General features: G+C 46.6%; 1 protein-coding gene across 4 annotated transcripts in view; it reads right to left on the minus strand.

Moving 5' to 3' along the window:
• The window catches only part of ELMO2 (engulfment and cell motility 2), a 50,648-nt gene that overhangs the window by 2,956 nt on the left and 34,012 nt on the right, over positions 1-13,680 (minus strand). For all 4 annotated transcript variants that reach the window (XM_069752239.1, XM_069752237.1, XM_069752238.1 and 1 more), the window contains 2 exons: positions 2,763-2,871; positions 425-561 (listed from right to left, as the gene is read on the minus strand). In XM_069752239.1, the coding sequence (XP_069608340.1) occupies positions 425-561; positions 2,763-2,871 (246 nt within the window). The remainder of the gene's footprint in view (positions 1-424; positions 562-2,762; positions 2,872-13,680) is intronic.

Below are 13,680 nucleotides of genomic sequence, written 5' to 3' on the forward strand. Positions count from 1 at the left end.
ATTTACATATCTAGCAGAATGTACGGGTTCTCCATGCTGAGATCCAGCCGGTATAGATAATCCTTCAGGCAATGCTCCAGAAAGTAAATGAGCTATCCTCTGAAAGTAAGAAACCTGTCTTCCCAGTTGTACTTAGACTTCACTACCCTGACCTATTAATAAGCCTTAAAAGTGGTTGTCCAGGTTTGGCACTTGCTTTGAGCGAGCTGTGCATGTATACTCGGATTGTAGCCGGGAATATGCATATTGCATACCAGCGATCACATAATCGTCGGCTCCTGGCGCCAGAGAACTGTGACACTACACTGTGCGCAATGTGAGGATTGACAGGTCTGCACACTGACAGCACACTTTCGTGTCTAAACTGGACAATCCCTTTAACATGACTTGGAATATGAACACAGACCTGCATAGGGCAACCTACTTTATTAAAGTCCTCCGCGGTGGCTCTCATCTCTTTCCATGTCTTGTTAAGCAACTGGATGCAGATACAGAAAAACTCCTCAAATGCCCTCTCATGTGTAAAGAACATGGGGTGGTAATCATTCCGACCTTCATTGGCTGCATAACAAAGATAAAAAAAATGAGGTAAAGTGTCACGTCAGTATCTTTCTAATCCACGCATATCAACGATCTATCCATATTCAGCTGCTCAGCTTATAAAGACTAGAAAAAACATAAAGGTGACTAGATACAGAAAAAGGATATTTCCCATAGGCCTCATTCAGACGTCCCTTTTTCAAGTACATATTCAGCAATTTTCACATATAGAACATGTACCCCTTAAAAGTCTGTAAGCTGTTCACATGCCTGGATTTTTTTTAATGATGTGTGTCTGCAAAAAAACTTAATGGCGACATATCCTTTGGTTGCCACACTTTCCCCTCAAATGCAATAAAAAGCGATCAAAATGCTGTGTGCATCCAAAAATGATAACAATAAAAACAATAGCTTACCATGTAAAAAAAAAAACGGCTATCATACAGCTACATTGATGAAAAAAAATGAAAAAGTTATGGGTCTTAGAAAATGGAAACAAAATCAATTTTTTTTCTCGGTTGCTTCATTGGGGATCACAAAAAAACAATGGGTGTACACTACTGTCAAAAGAACTACAACCTAAAAAAAAAAAAAAAACAGGTTCATCCTCAGCAGGCTATTCCAACCTATTGGTATCAAGCTACTCAGTTTAGCTTAGTTACACATAGGAGGCAGATACAGGTCTGGAGGCACAGACCGGTCTCTGCCTATTGAATTTTTTTAATTTTTGCTAATTCTTATATTCTCTAGACAGGGAAAGAAAGGGGAATTATCTCTCTGTGGTCCCCACACAAAAGACAGGGTTCTGACCGTATCCACTCTCATCTGGATTTCAGGACTTTTTTTTTCCTAATGCAATCTATTCAGGACAGTTGAGTAGATCCTCGCCCCACATCTGGCTGTGTTCCGCTGGCTCCTGGCCCACATCCCATGCTGCAGTCGCACATAGCTACACCCAGCGTTTTCATGTTCATCCAGGTGACATTTCCTTTTCTTTTCTGGCTTCTTATGCTTTTCTCTTTCCTTTTCAGCGATCCTCTTGTCTCGGCTTATTTTCCAAATCCCTCCCATGCCATCTAAGGCCCTTTCATGGTTCCCCTACTGGAGCTGAGGTTCAAATTAAATCTCCTAATATTGTTCCGACCCTGTTCTACTCCTCATTTTCTCTTGGCCAGTTAGCTTTCATGCAGGCTCTATACACACTCTGAAATAAAAAATTAGCCCAAATATTTATGCCAAAAGGTCATAGAGACACCCTATAGAATATGCAAATGTAAAAAAAAAACTCAACCCAAGGTTACTGGCTATATACGTAGAGTAAAAACCGCAATTAATAATAAAATATCATTTTTAATTGAAATATATTAAAACATTTCCTGATAAAATTAGGTACCTCCTCAATGAGGGACACATGAAAAGATCTATAAATAATCCACACGCACATACAAAGGTAGAAATGTAATCACAACAACAGGCTGCGCCCATGCTTTTAATATATTTACTAAGACGTGAATGACAGGGAAAGGCGTGCAGTACAGTCCTGTGTCCCTTTACCCCGACACGCGTTTCATACCACTCCTTCAGCGCATGAAGGGCACGTCACCGGCAGTACTGCACGCCTTTCCCTGTCATTCACATCTTGGTAAATATATTAATAACATGGGCTCAACTTCTATCTTTGAATGTATATCTATGATAGCTACTTCCTTTGTATGTATATATGGATTATGTCTAGATCCTGTCCTGTGTCCCTCTTTGCTGCAGTTGCTTCTCTGGTAGGGACCATTTAGAAGGACTGATTTTAGCCATTAACAAGCCCCGATCGTCTATATAGAAGATGATTGGCACTCGTTTAATGGGACTATGAAAACTAATGGGGATGTAATACTCGTTAATACATGTGACAATATGACAGTAATATACAGAAAAGTGGGCAAAAAATTCCAAGCAGTTGGAAGCAGTAAGAATAAGCACAATTTAACTATTGTTGTCTTGGGTATTGTTTGTGCGACGTTCATTATAAAGTTAAAATGATATGGCAGCGTGGCATTCTTTAGGTCAGTAAGATTGCAGCAGGATTATAGTCGTACAAACAATCATGTTCTATATCGACGATCGGGGCTTGTTAGGGGCCAAAGTCAGTCCTTCTAAATGGTCCTAACCAGAGAAGTGACAGTGCTGAGTTGTAAGAAAAAATGCTCCAGAATTGGTCTTTTACTTACGTAGTTCTCCAACCTGCAGAATTTCACATAACGTTTTGGTCAGTTCTATGGCGCTGCGTCCAAAAGGACATTCGTGCTTATCTTCTCTACTACTGTTCTCCAGGACAATCTGCAGAACACAGAATAAAAACTGAATATAGGTAGAAAAGTAAGACAATAGTATGAAATACAACAAAATATGCAAATAGCAAGGGATTTCCCACGACTCCCAATTTCATCCTCATAAAAAGATATGTTCTGGCATACCTTCCCTTTGTAAACAGACTGTGATTGGATTTCCCATCACGGGTCCAGTAATTATTTTCTGTAGTGATGATGTGCCATACTCTGGTATTCTGATTAGTTTCTTGAAATCCAGTCCCAAATGTACAGCACAGTGATATCATACACAGGGGACTGGATCTTATGCATTATGCATACACTATTTTTTATATCTTTCTAAGATGGGCACAAAAACGTGCTATGCTTTTGTGCTCCCTTCAAAAGAGGCAAAAATGATGTCAGACAGCACAAAGTGATTCCGTCTACTTCATTTTAGTCAGTGGTCCTGTTGACAAATACACCTGAACCCAATTTTTCAACGCTTCAGATAGAAGCCCACACAGAGCCACTAGGTGTGGCTAAAATGTCATGTGAACCTGGCCAAAAGGTAGAAATAAATAAAAGGAAAATTGCAAAAAAATCTTCAAACAGCACACAGTTTTATGCCAGATTTCTGACTTATGAATCGGTCTCATAGATTTACACATAAAGATATCTGGTTACCTGGGTCCCCCAATGAAAGGATAAAGATATTTTTTTTATGCGGGATTTTTTCACCGTTGTATAACCCCTCTGAATATTTTAAATCCAAGAACTGGATTTCGGCATGACTGCAGTTAAAGGGGTACTCTAAAGTTTGAAAGTTATACCCTCATACATGGAACAGGAGATAACTCCAGCCACTGGGACCTCGACTGAACCGAGAAACAGGTGCTCTTCAGAATGGAGAGGTGGTTGGTCATATTGTCGCCCCACTCATTCCTAAAGGAACTGCCGGAGGTAGCTGAACGCTAAGATTGGCTGCTCATTGAGAAGTTATTCTGTATCCATGAGATAGGAGATACCGTATATACTCAAGTATAAACCGACCCCCCCTGATTTTGCCACAAAAAAACTGGGAAAACTTAATGACTCGAGTATAAGCCTAGGGTGGGAAATGCAGCAGCTACTGGTAAATGTCAAAAATAAAAATAGATACCAATAAAAGTAAAATTAATTGAGACATCAGTAGGTTAAGTGTTTTTGAATATCCATATTGAATCAGAAGCCCCACATAATGCTCCATACAGTTCATGATGGCCCCATAAGATGTTCAATATTAAAATATGTCCCATATAATCCTGCATAAAGGTTAATAATGGCCCCATAAGATGCTCCAAAGACACGTTTGCCCCATATAATGCTGCACAAATGCTGATTATGGCCCCAAAAGATGCTCCATAAAGATATTTGCCCCATATAGTGCTTGTAGCGTTTCCCTTACTTCGGGTCTTGGGGGACACTCGCTTAGCACGGAATTAACGCACACAGGCACGTTTTTTCACACATAATGGTACATTCGGTTTATTAAATACAGCATAAACCGTATCTCGAACAGTTCATTATATGGCCACATCAGAATATCACATACGGCCTTACATAGCCTTCAGTGGTCACACTGGTATCTCTCTCCAGACACCAGATGACTATGCAGTTCAGCAACTGCCCTATGTTAGCGCACACAGTTCTTTTCCCCGCACCATGGGTTACCTCAAGAGTGGGCTCCTGCTGCACAGGTTGACTCCACATCAGTCCAAGGTCCACAACAGGACCGTCCAGGTCGACAGTCTCACAGTGCTTCCAGGACGACTCCACTCCCAGGAGCCTCCAACACTGACCGTCCAGGTCGACAGTTTCACAGTGCTTCCAGGACGACTCCACTCCCAGGAGCCTCCAACACTGACTGTCCAGGTCGACGGTCTCACAGTGCTTCCAGGACGACTCCACTCCCAGGAGCCTCCAACACTGACCGTCCAGGACCTACAGCACACAGGCTACTCAGTGCCAAAGCCCAACCATGTGCTATTTAGGATTTCCAACACAGGCTTCCAGGGCCTTGCACTTGGACCATTCAGATCCAAACACAGGAACATGTGACCCACACCCTGGTCACATTATATACCTTTTAACCACTCCCCTGGGTGAGAGTGTGGATGTGTGGCTAGTTTGTCCCGCCCATCTCACATAACTAGCCTAGTAAGTCTCCCTTCATAACTATACAAACTCTTGAGGGACTACAGGTCCCAGAACAACAGCATTGCATCAGACTTACCGCGCAGACTCCCTCTGCGACACATATCGGCCATTCACAACTCTGCCAGTCACTGTTTCATCAAATTTATGCCTCCAAGCGCATCTTGAAGCGCACACACAGTGCCCCCTGGCTGTAATACTGGTCACTGCACCACATGCTGCACAAACCTTGATTATGGCTTCATAAGATGCTCCATACAAACACTTGCCCCATATACCGTAATGCTCCACAAACGTTAATTATGGCCCCATACAGACACTTGCCCCATATAGTGCTGCACAAACGTTATGGCCCCATATAGTGCTGCACAAACGTTATGGCCCCATAGATGCTCCACACAAACACTTGCCCCATATAGTGCTGCACAAACGTTATGGCCCATATAGTGCTGCACAAACCTTATGGCCCCATAGATGCTCCATACAAACACTTGCCCCATATAGTGCTGCACAAACGTTATGGCCCATATAGTGCTGCACAAACCTTATGGCCCCATAGATGCTCCATACAAACACTTGCACCATATAGTGCTGCACAAACGTTATGGCCCATATAGTGCTGCACAAACCTTATGGCCCCATAGATGCTCCATACAAACACTTGCACCATATAGTGCTGCACAAACGTTATGGCTCCATATAATTCTGCACAAACGTTATGGCCCCATAGATGCTCCATACAGACACTTGCCCCATTTGCTGTTGCTGCGATAAATAAAATAAATTACATACTCACCTCTCTGTCGCTCAGGCCCCCGGCACTTTCAATATTCACCTGCTCCTCGTTCCGGCGCCACTCCATCTTCAGAGTCTTCTGCACTGACGTTCAGGCAGAGGGCGCACACTAACCACTTCACCGCGCCCTTTGACCTGAGCGTCACTGCAGAAGACAGAGCGGCGCCGAAACGAGGAGCAGGTGAATATCGCCCAGCGCTGCGCTCCCCGTTATACTCACCTGCTCCTGGCGCTGTGCAGTCTCTGCTTCCCCGACGCCACAGCTTCATCCTGTACTGAGCGGTAACCGTTACCGCTCATTACAGTAATGAATATGCGGCTCCACTTCTATGGGAGGTGGAGCCGCATATTCATTACTGTAATGAGCGGTACCATGTGACCGCTCAGTACAGGAAGAAGCTGCCGGCGCCGGGGAAGCCACGGACCTGCAGGGACCGTGCCAGGAGTAGGTGAGTATAATTAGACAGCCCCCGCTACCCCTCCCCTGCCGACCCCTGGGTATGACTTGAGTATAAGCCGAGAGGGGGACTTTCAGCCCAAAAAAGTGGGTAATAGACATTACCACAATGAATTTTAAACAAAACAATTCAGATGCAGTTGAAGTTCAGACTTTCAGCTTTCATTTGAGGGTATCCACATTAAAATTGGATGAAGGGTTTAGGAGTTTCAGCTCCTTAACATGTGCCACCCTGTTTTAAAAGGGACCAAAAGTTATTGGACAATTGACTCCAAGGCTATTTCATGGACAGGTGTGGGCAATCCCTTCGTTATGTCATTCTCAACTAAGCAGATAAAAGGCCTGGAGTTTATTTGAGGTGTAGTGCTTGCATTTGGAAGGTTTTGCTGTGAAGTAAACATGCGGTCAAAGGAGCTCTCCATGCAGGTGAAACAAGCCATCCTTAAGCTGCGAAAACAGAAAAAACCCATCCGAGAAATTGCAATAATATTAGGAGTGGCAAAATCTACAGTTTGGTACATCCTGAGAAAGAACTGGACTGTTGCTCAGTGGTCCAAGGTGTTTTCAGATGAAAGTAAATTATGCATTTCATTTGGAAATCAAGGTCCCAGAGTCTGGAGGAAGAGTGGAGAGACACACGATCCAAGCTGCTTGAGGGCTAGTGTGAAGTTTCCACAATCAGTGATGGTTTGGGGAGCCATGTCATCTGCTGGTGTATGTCCACTGTGTTTTATCAAGACCAAAGTCAGCGTAGTAGTCTACCACAAAATTTTAGAGCACTTCATGCTTGGACCACTTCATGCTTGGATCACTGATAACAAGCTTTCTGGAGATGGAAACTTCATTTTCCTGCAGGACTTGGCACCTGTCCACACTGTCAAAAGTACCAATACCTGGTTCTAAAACAACAGTACCATTGTGCTTGATTGGCCAGCAAACTCGCCTGACCTTAACCCCATAGAGAATCTATGGGATATTATCAAGAGGAAGATGAGAGACACCAGACCCAACAATGAAGATGAGCTGAAGGCTGCTATGAAAGCAACCTGGGCTTCCATAACACCTCAGCAGTGCCACCGGCTGATCACCTCCATTCTACGCTGCGTTGATGCAGTAATTGATGCAAAAGGAGTCCCAACCAAGCACTGACTGCATTTACTGAACATACATTTCAGTAGGCCAACATTTCTGGTTTTTAAAATAATTTTTCAAGCTGGTGTTATAAAGTATTCTAATTTACTGAGATAATAACTTTTGGGTTTTCATTGCCTGTAAGCCATAATCATTAATATAAATAAACACTTAAAATAGATCACTCTGTTTGTAATTACTCTATATAGGAGTTTCACTTTTTGTATTAAAGAACTGAAATAAATTAACTTTTTGATGATATTCTAATTTAGTGAGAAGCATTTATGTATACCAGGATGTGCCCAGGATGGGAAATATATATACCAGGATGAGGGACACATATACCAGGATAAGGCACATAAAGAGCTCTGGCAAAAATTAAGAGACCACTGCACAGTTTTATAAAAATCAGCTTCTCTACATGTCTGACAGCCATTCCATTACATTCCAGTGTCAGTTAAATTCCAATCAGAATACACCTCATTCTACTCAATGTGCTTCTGATTAGGTGATCATCTGAATCAAATCTTATTTAACGAAGGAAAGTATAAAAACCCTGCTGTGGTGTTCACAATCCTCTTGCAATAGGACAAGATGGATGGCAAAACAAGTTTAATAGCCCAAAAATAATAGGAATGAAACATAGGGATTTTTGTGTACTCAACGTAAAATCCTTATCTCCAAGTCACTCATTGGGGGACACAGGACCGTGGGTGAGGCTGACACTAAGTGAATACAAAAAAAGGTTAGCTCCTCCTCTGCAGTATACACCACCAATTGGCTCCGGATAGAACCAGTTCAGTGACCAAGCAGTAGGAGATTAACAAAAAATAAGAGTAGGTACAACATGTCAAAACTATAACACTCATCATAGGCAACAAAAGGGTGGGTGCTGTGTCCCCCAATGAGTGGCTCGGAGAAAAGGATTTTACGGGGAGTACACAAAAATCCCTATTTCTCCTTCGCCACATTGGGGAAAACAGGGCCGTGGCACGTCCCAATGCACTCCCTGGGGGGAAATAACATAACAGAGTAAACTCACGGCACCTGCTGTCTAAAGATGCGCTACCGCTGCCTGCAAGATACATCTACACAGGCTCGCATCTGTTGATGCCGGAGTATGGACATTATAATGCTTTGAGAAAGTGTGCAGGCTAGACCAGGTCGCCGCTTTGCAAACCTGCTCCGCAGATGCTTCATGCCGAATGGCCCATGAAGCACCTACCGATCGAGTGGATTGTGCCTTGATCCCCGCTGGAATCGACTTGCCACTGAAGCGTTAAGCTTCTTCAATATCCGACCGAATCCATCGGGCTATTGTCGACATAGAAGCGGACAATCCCTTCCGGTGTCCCACCGGAAGCACGAACAGGGCATCTGTCTGGCGAAAAGATCGTCCTAAATACGTACTTCCTAAGAGCCCTCACAAGATGCAAGGAGTGAAGAGCCTTCTCCACGTGGTGAACCGAAGTAGGACAAAACGAGGGAAGCACAATATCCTTGCTAAGATGAAAAGACACCACCTTAGGAATGAAAGATGGGAACGGTCTGAGGACCACCTTGTCATGGTGAAAAAAACAGAAAGGGAGCTCAACAGGAAAGAGGCCAACTCCGAGACTCTTCGGATTTAAGTAATCGCGACAAGGAAGGCAACCTTCCATTAAAGGAGAGTTCGGAAGATGTCCTGCAACAGCTCGAAGGGAGACTCTTGTAGGATGCCTAGGACCGTATTAAGGTCCAAGGCATCAAGAAGTGCTCTATACGGAGGTACCACGTGGGAGACTCCCTGAAAGAACGTTCTCACCTGGGGTTTGGAAGCGATCTTATGCTGGAACAGGATGGACAAGGCATAGACCTGCCCTTTGAAGGAGCTTGGCGCTATGCCAAAGTCCAGACCGGACTGAAGAAATTCCAAAATGGTGGGAATGTTGAAAATGAGCAGAGGAGAACCTCTGCTTCTGCACCATTGGAAGAAGGTTTTCCAGATCGGATGATAGATACGCACCCACACCGGCTTTCGAGCATTGATCATGGTAGAAACTACCTTGCGGGAAAAACCCGCTTGGGTCAGAATCCAGGATTCAATAGCCAAGCCGTCAAACACAGGGCCCTAGAGTTCTGGTGGTAAATCAGACCCTGAGAAAGGAGATCTGGTCGATCTGAAAGTCGCCAAGGAACGTCTGTGACTAGTTGGACCAGCTCCGCGTACCACGCTCGGCGTGGCCAATCCGGAGCAATGAGAATCACTGGTACCCCCTCTGCCTTGATCTTCCTGATGACCTTTGGAAGCAAGGGTAAGGGGGGAACAGATATGGAAGACGGAAGCGACTCCAGGGAAGGACCAGGATGTCCACCCCGATGGCTCTCGGATCCCGAGATCAGGCCGCAAACTCGGGTACCTTGGCACTGAACCAAGAAGCCATCATGTCTACGTCCAGAGTCCCCCAGCGAAGGCAGATCTGCTGGAAAATTTCCAGATGGAGACCACTCTCCCGAGGCCAGGCCGTGAAGGCTGAGGAAATCGGCAGCCCAATTTTCCACTCCTGGAATGTGAACGGCCGATATGACTGAGTGGTTCCTTTCGGCCCAGCAAAGGAGGTGCTCCACATCGCACATTGCAGCTTTGTTGCGAGTTCCCCCCTGATGATTGATATAGGCCACAGCTGTGGCATTGTCCGACTGGATACGGATGGGGCGGCCTGCTAGGAGATGATGAAACCACCGCAGGGACAGAAATATCGCTCAGATCTCCAGGACATTGTTGGGAAGACGAGACTCCTGAGGAGACCAACTCCCCTGGGCAGTGTGATGACGAAAAACAGCTCCCCAGCCAAGAAGGCTGTCGTCGGTAGTGACCATCAGCCAATGGACGGGGAGAAAAGACTTCCCTTGGAGGAGGGAGGACCGGGGCGTCCACCACTGGAGTGCCTGTTTGACCCGAGGGGTCAGTCGACACGGTTGATAGAGGGAAAAGGGACTCTTGTCCCATGCTTCCAAAAGCGCGTGTTGTAGGGGACGAAGATGCAGTTGCACAAACGGAATTGCTTCCATTGCGCCTACCATCTTCCCGAGAATCCTCATGCCGAAACGGATGGAACAAGGAGACGACTGACAGAGCGCCCGGACCCCCTTCTGAAGGGCTAGGAGCTTATCCCGAGGGAGAATCACCAACCCTCAGGAAGTGTCCAGGATCATGCCCAGGAAGGAAATCTGCTGAGCTGGAACGGGAGAAGACTTGTTCAGGTTGATTAATCAGCATAGCCGAGAAAGGGTATCCAAAGAAATGTGGACGCAATCCTCGCAGGCTTGGAAAGATGGCCCTATGTTCAAGTAGGTCGTCTAGATAAGGTAGGACTAAACCCCGAGAGTATAGAATGGCCACGACAGCCGCCGTGACCTTTGTGAATACCCTGGGGGTGGTGGCGAGGCCGAAGGGTAAGGCTGTGAACTGAAACTGTTCTCTGCGAACAGCAAAACGAAGAAATCTTTGGTGAGGAGGGAAAATTGGGATGTGAACATACGCATCCCGAATGTCTATGGAGGCTGGGAACTCCCCTTGTTCCATCAAAGAAATGATGGAACGGAGGGACTCCATCCTGAAATGCCGGACTGACGAATTTGTTTAGAAGTTTTAAGTCCAGGAAGGGTCTGACTGTACCATCCTCCTTTGGTACCGTGAACAGATTTGAACAGAACCCTTGGAACCTTTCGCTATCTGGGAACAGGGTAATGACCCCATCTCGACAGTGATTCGATGGCTTGGTAAAAGGCCCAAGCCCGCGTTCCCACTTCGGAGGGACGGGAAGCAAAGAATCGGGTTGGATGGGGGGAGAAAATTCTATTTTGAACCCGAAGGACACCAGATCTCTGATCCACTAAAAGAGAACGACTGCGAGCCAGACATAGTGAAACAGGAGTAGGCGGTCGCCTACACTGCTGGTGTCGTCCGGGCAATGTTGCAAGTCATTTAGTTGAGGATCTGAGAGGTCTGAATCTAGGAGATCTGGACTGCTTGGGGCAGCCCTTCCACGAGTGGTTGAGTTTGTGCGAGGTCTGTGGGCTCTTGTCCCTGTGAGCGGGGTGCCCCGAAGCGGAGGAACTAGCCATCGAGGACCACCCGTAATTGCTGCGAAAGGACAGAAAACGTGTCTGCAGCTGACAGCGGATAGAGCACCTAATTCTCTGCTGGGGGAGGAATCTTCCCGCCTGTAGGGTCCAAAATCAGTTGGTCCAGCTTTTCTCCGAATAAGCGACCGCTGAAATAGGGAAGGGATGTTAAGGACTTTTTGGATGCAGAGTCGGCTCGCCATTTAATCAGGCATAGTGCCCTTCTAATAGCTACTGTGTTAGAAGCTGTAAGTGCAGAAAAATTAGCCGCGTCCAGGGAAGCGTTTACTAAATAGTCACTGTCCAAAGAAATTGAATTAGTCAACTCCGCTATCTCAGGGGGAAGATCACTCTTCTATATGGCCTTATGCTGGGAATCTGCCCAGTAAGCCACGCTTTGGCTACCCAGGTCTCTGCAAAGGAGAAAAAGTGCCGAGCCAGAGGCTTCGAAAACCGAACGAGTGAGGCTGTCAATCAGGTGATCTGTGGGATCATTAATGGAAAATCCATCCAGCAGGGACAGCAAAGTCTTGGAGGATAGACGCGATATGGGAGGATCCACTGGAAGTGATTCCGTCCATTGTTTGCGGAGGCTAGGTGAGAAGGGATATCTGGTCTCCAAGGATCTCTGACCTGCAAAGCATTTGTCTGGGCGCTGCCTATGTCCCCGGACTATGTCCTGGAACTCAGGGTGATTGGCAAACACCCTATGAGGAAGTTTAGTACTTTTAAAAGACACTGCGTTATCCGTGTGATAAGTAGCAGGCTCTTCGTCGACCTGCAGTGACTGGTTGACGGCCTCAATGAGACTATCCACGGTAGCCTGATAACCTGGGGACTCTAGGTCAAGAGGCCCATCCGACTCAGATTCTGAGTCATGCTCGCTGTACGCCCCTGGAGAGTGAGAAGCGGAGCTGAAAGACGCCGAAGCGCCAGAGGGCCTGGGGGACGAGCAATGTACCTGTTTCCTAGATGCCTGTTTGTGTCTTAAGAGAGGACAGCCCCTGCAGGCCGATGATTCCCCTGATGTAGGGGAATTATTTGAGACAGACGGATTAGTGGTCCTGCTCCTGGAAGGATCCTGAAGGGACTCGAAAACCTTAGTTAAAGAAGCCATAGATTGCGATAGTAACAAAGCCCACTCAGGACTTGTCACCGTGGGGTCGGTCCCGGTGGAGGGTTCCTGAGTGCATTTAGGATCGCAAGCCTGACAGAGCGGAGTAGTATATCCATTTGGTAACGCAGCCTGACAGGAGGAGCATTAAGTGAAAAACACTATGTGTTTTAGTGGGCTTTTTTGAGGGTTTAGGTAAAGACATGCTGTATCCCTGTTAACCCCCAAATACTGCAGGAAAACTAATTTGTGCAGCTGAAACTCAGCAGAGCACTTTGAGGAAAAAGGGAGGAAGAGGAGAGCCTGTGGGTAGTGTGGCAGAGCAAGTACCCAGGTTTTGTGCCCCAGAGAGCTTTGTCCCCAAGCGGTGCAGCGCCGGTATTAAAAGGACAAATACTGCAGGAAAACTAATTTGTGCAGCTGAAACGCAGCAGATCACTTTGAGGAAAAAGTGAGGAAGAGGAGAGCCTGTGGGTAGTGTGGCAGAGCAAGTACCCAGGTTCTGTACCCCAGAGAGCTTTGTCCTGGGAGCTTGCCGTGCTGTGGGCAATTGGAGGAGGGCTAAATATGGCTGCCGAGATCAGGAAAGGCGCTTCTCGAAGGTGTGAAAAGCGCCAGGTAGGTGGGCGGTACCGCCTAGCAAAAGCCAAAGCCGGGGGACTAAACTAGCGGTGCCTGGCCAGAAAAGGCGACAGGGCCCGCAACGCGCTCAGGAGCCACACCCCCTCCCCCACCGCCGGATAGAAAACTCACCGCCGGAAACCTGGAGGAGGTGATGGGCAGAGCTGCCACTCTCCATGCAGGTTAGGACTGGGACAGAGACGGTGCAGGAACCCTCAATCCACCGTCTCCTTTGAGGGGGAGGTGGAGAGGGACCGTCCAGCTCCCTGCAGCACCGCTGTTCCATCAGTGGTGGTGCAGTGGGAGCAGCACGGACACCGTGGGGAGGTGAGCCTCTGTGTATCCTAAGGCTTCGCTCCCCTGGGATTTCACAAAGCTGTGTCCGGCTGTGGCCTGGCTCAGAAGGGGGTACATGGAGG

The sequence above is a fragment of the Ranitomeya imitator genome, chromosome 2 (genome assembly GCF_032444005.1).
Source record: "Ranitomeya imitator isolate aRanImi1 chromosome 2, aRanImi1.pri, whole genome shotgun sequence".
NCBI classification, from domain to species: Eukaryota; Metazoa; Chordata; class Amphibia; order Anura; family Dendrobatidae; genus Ranitomeya; species Ranitomeya imitator.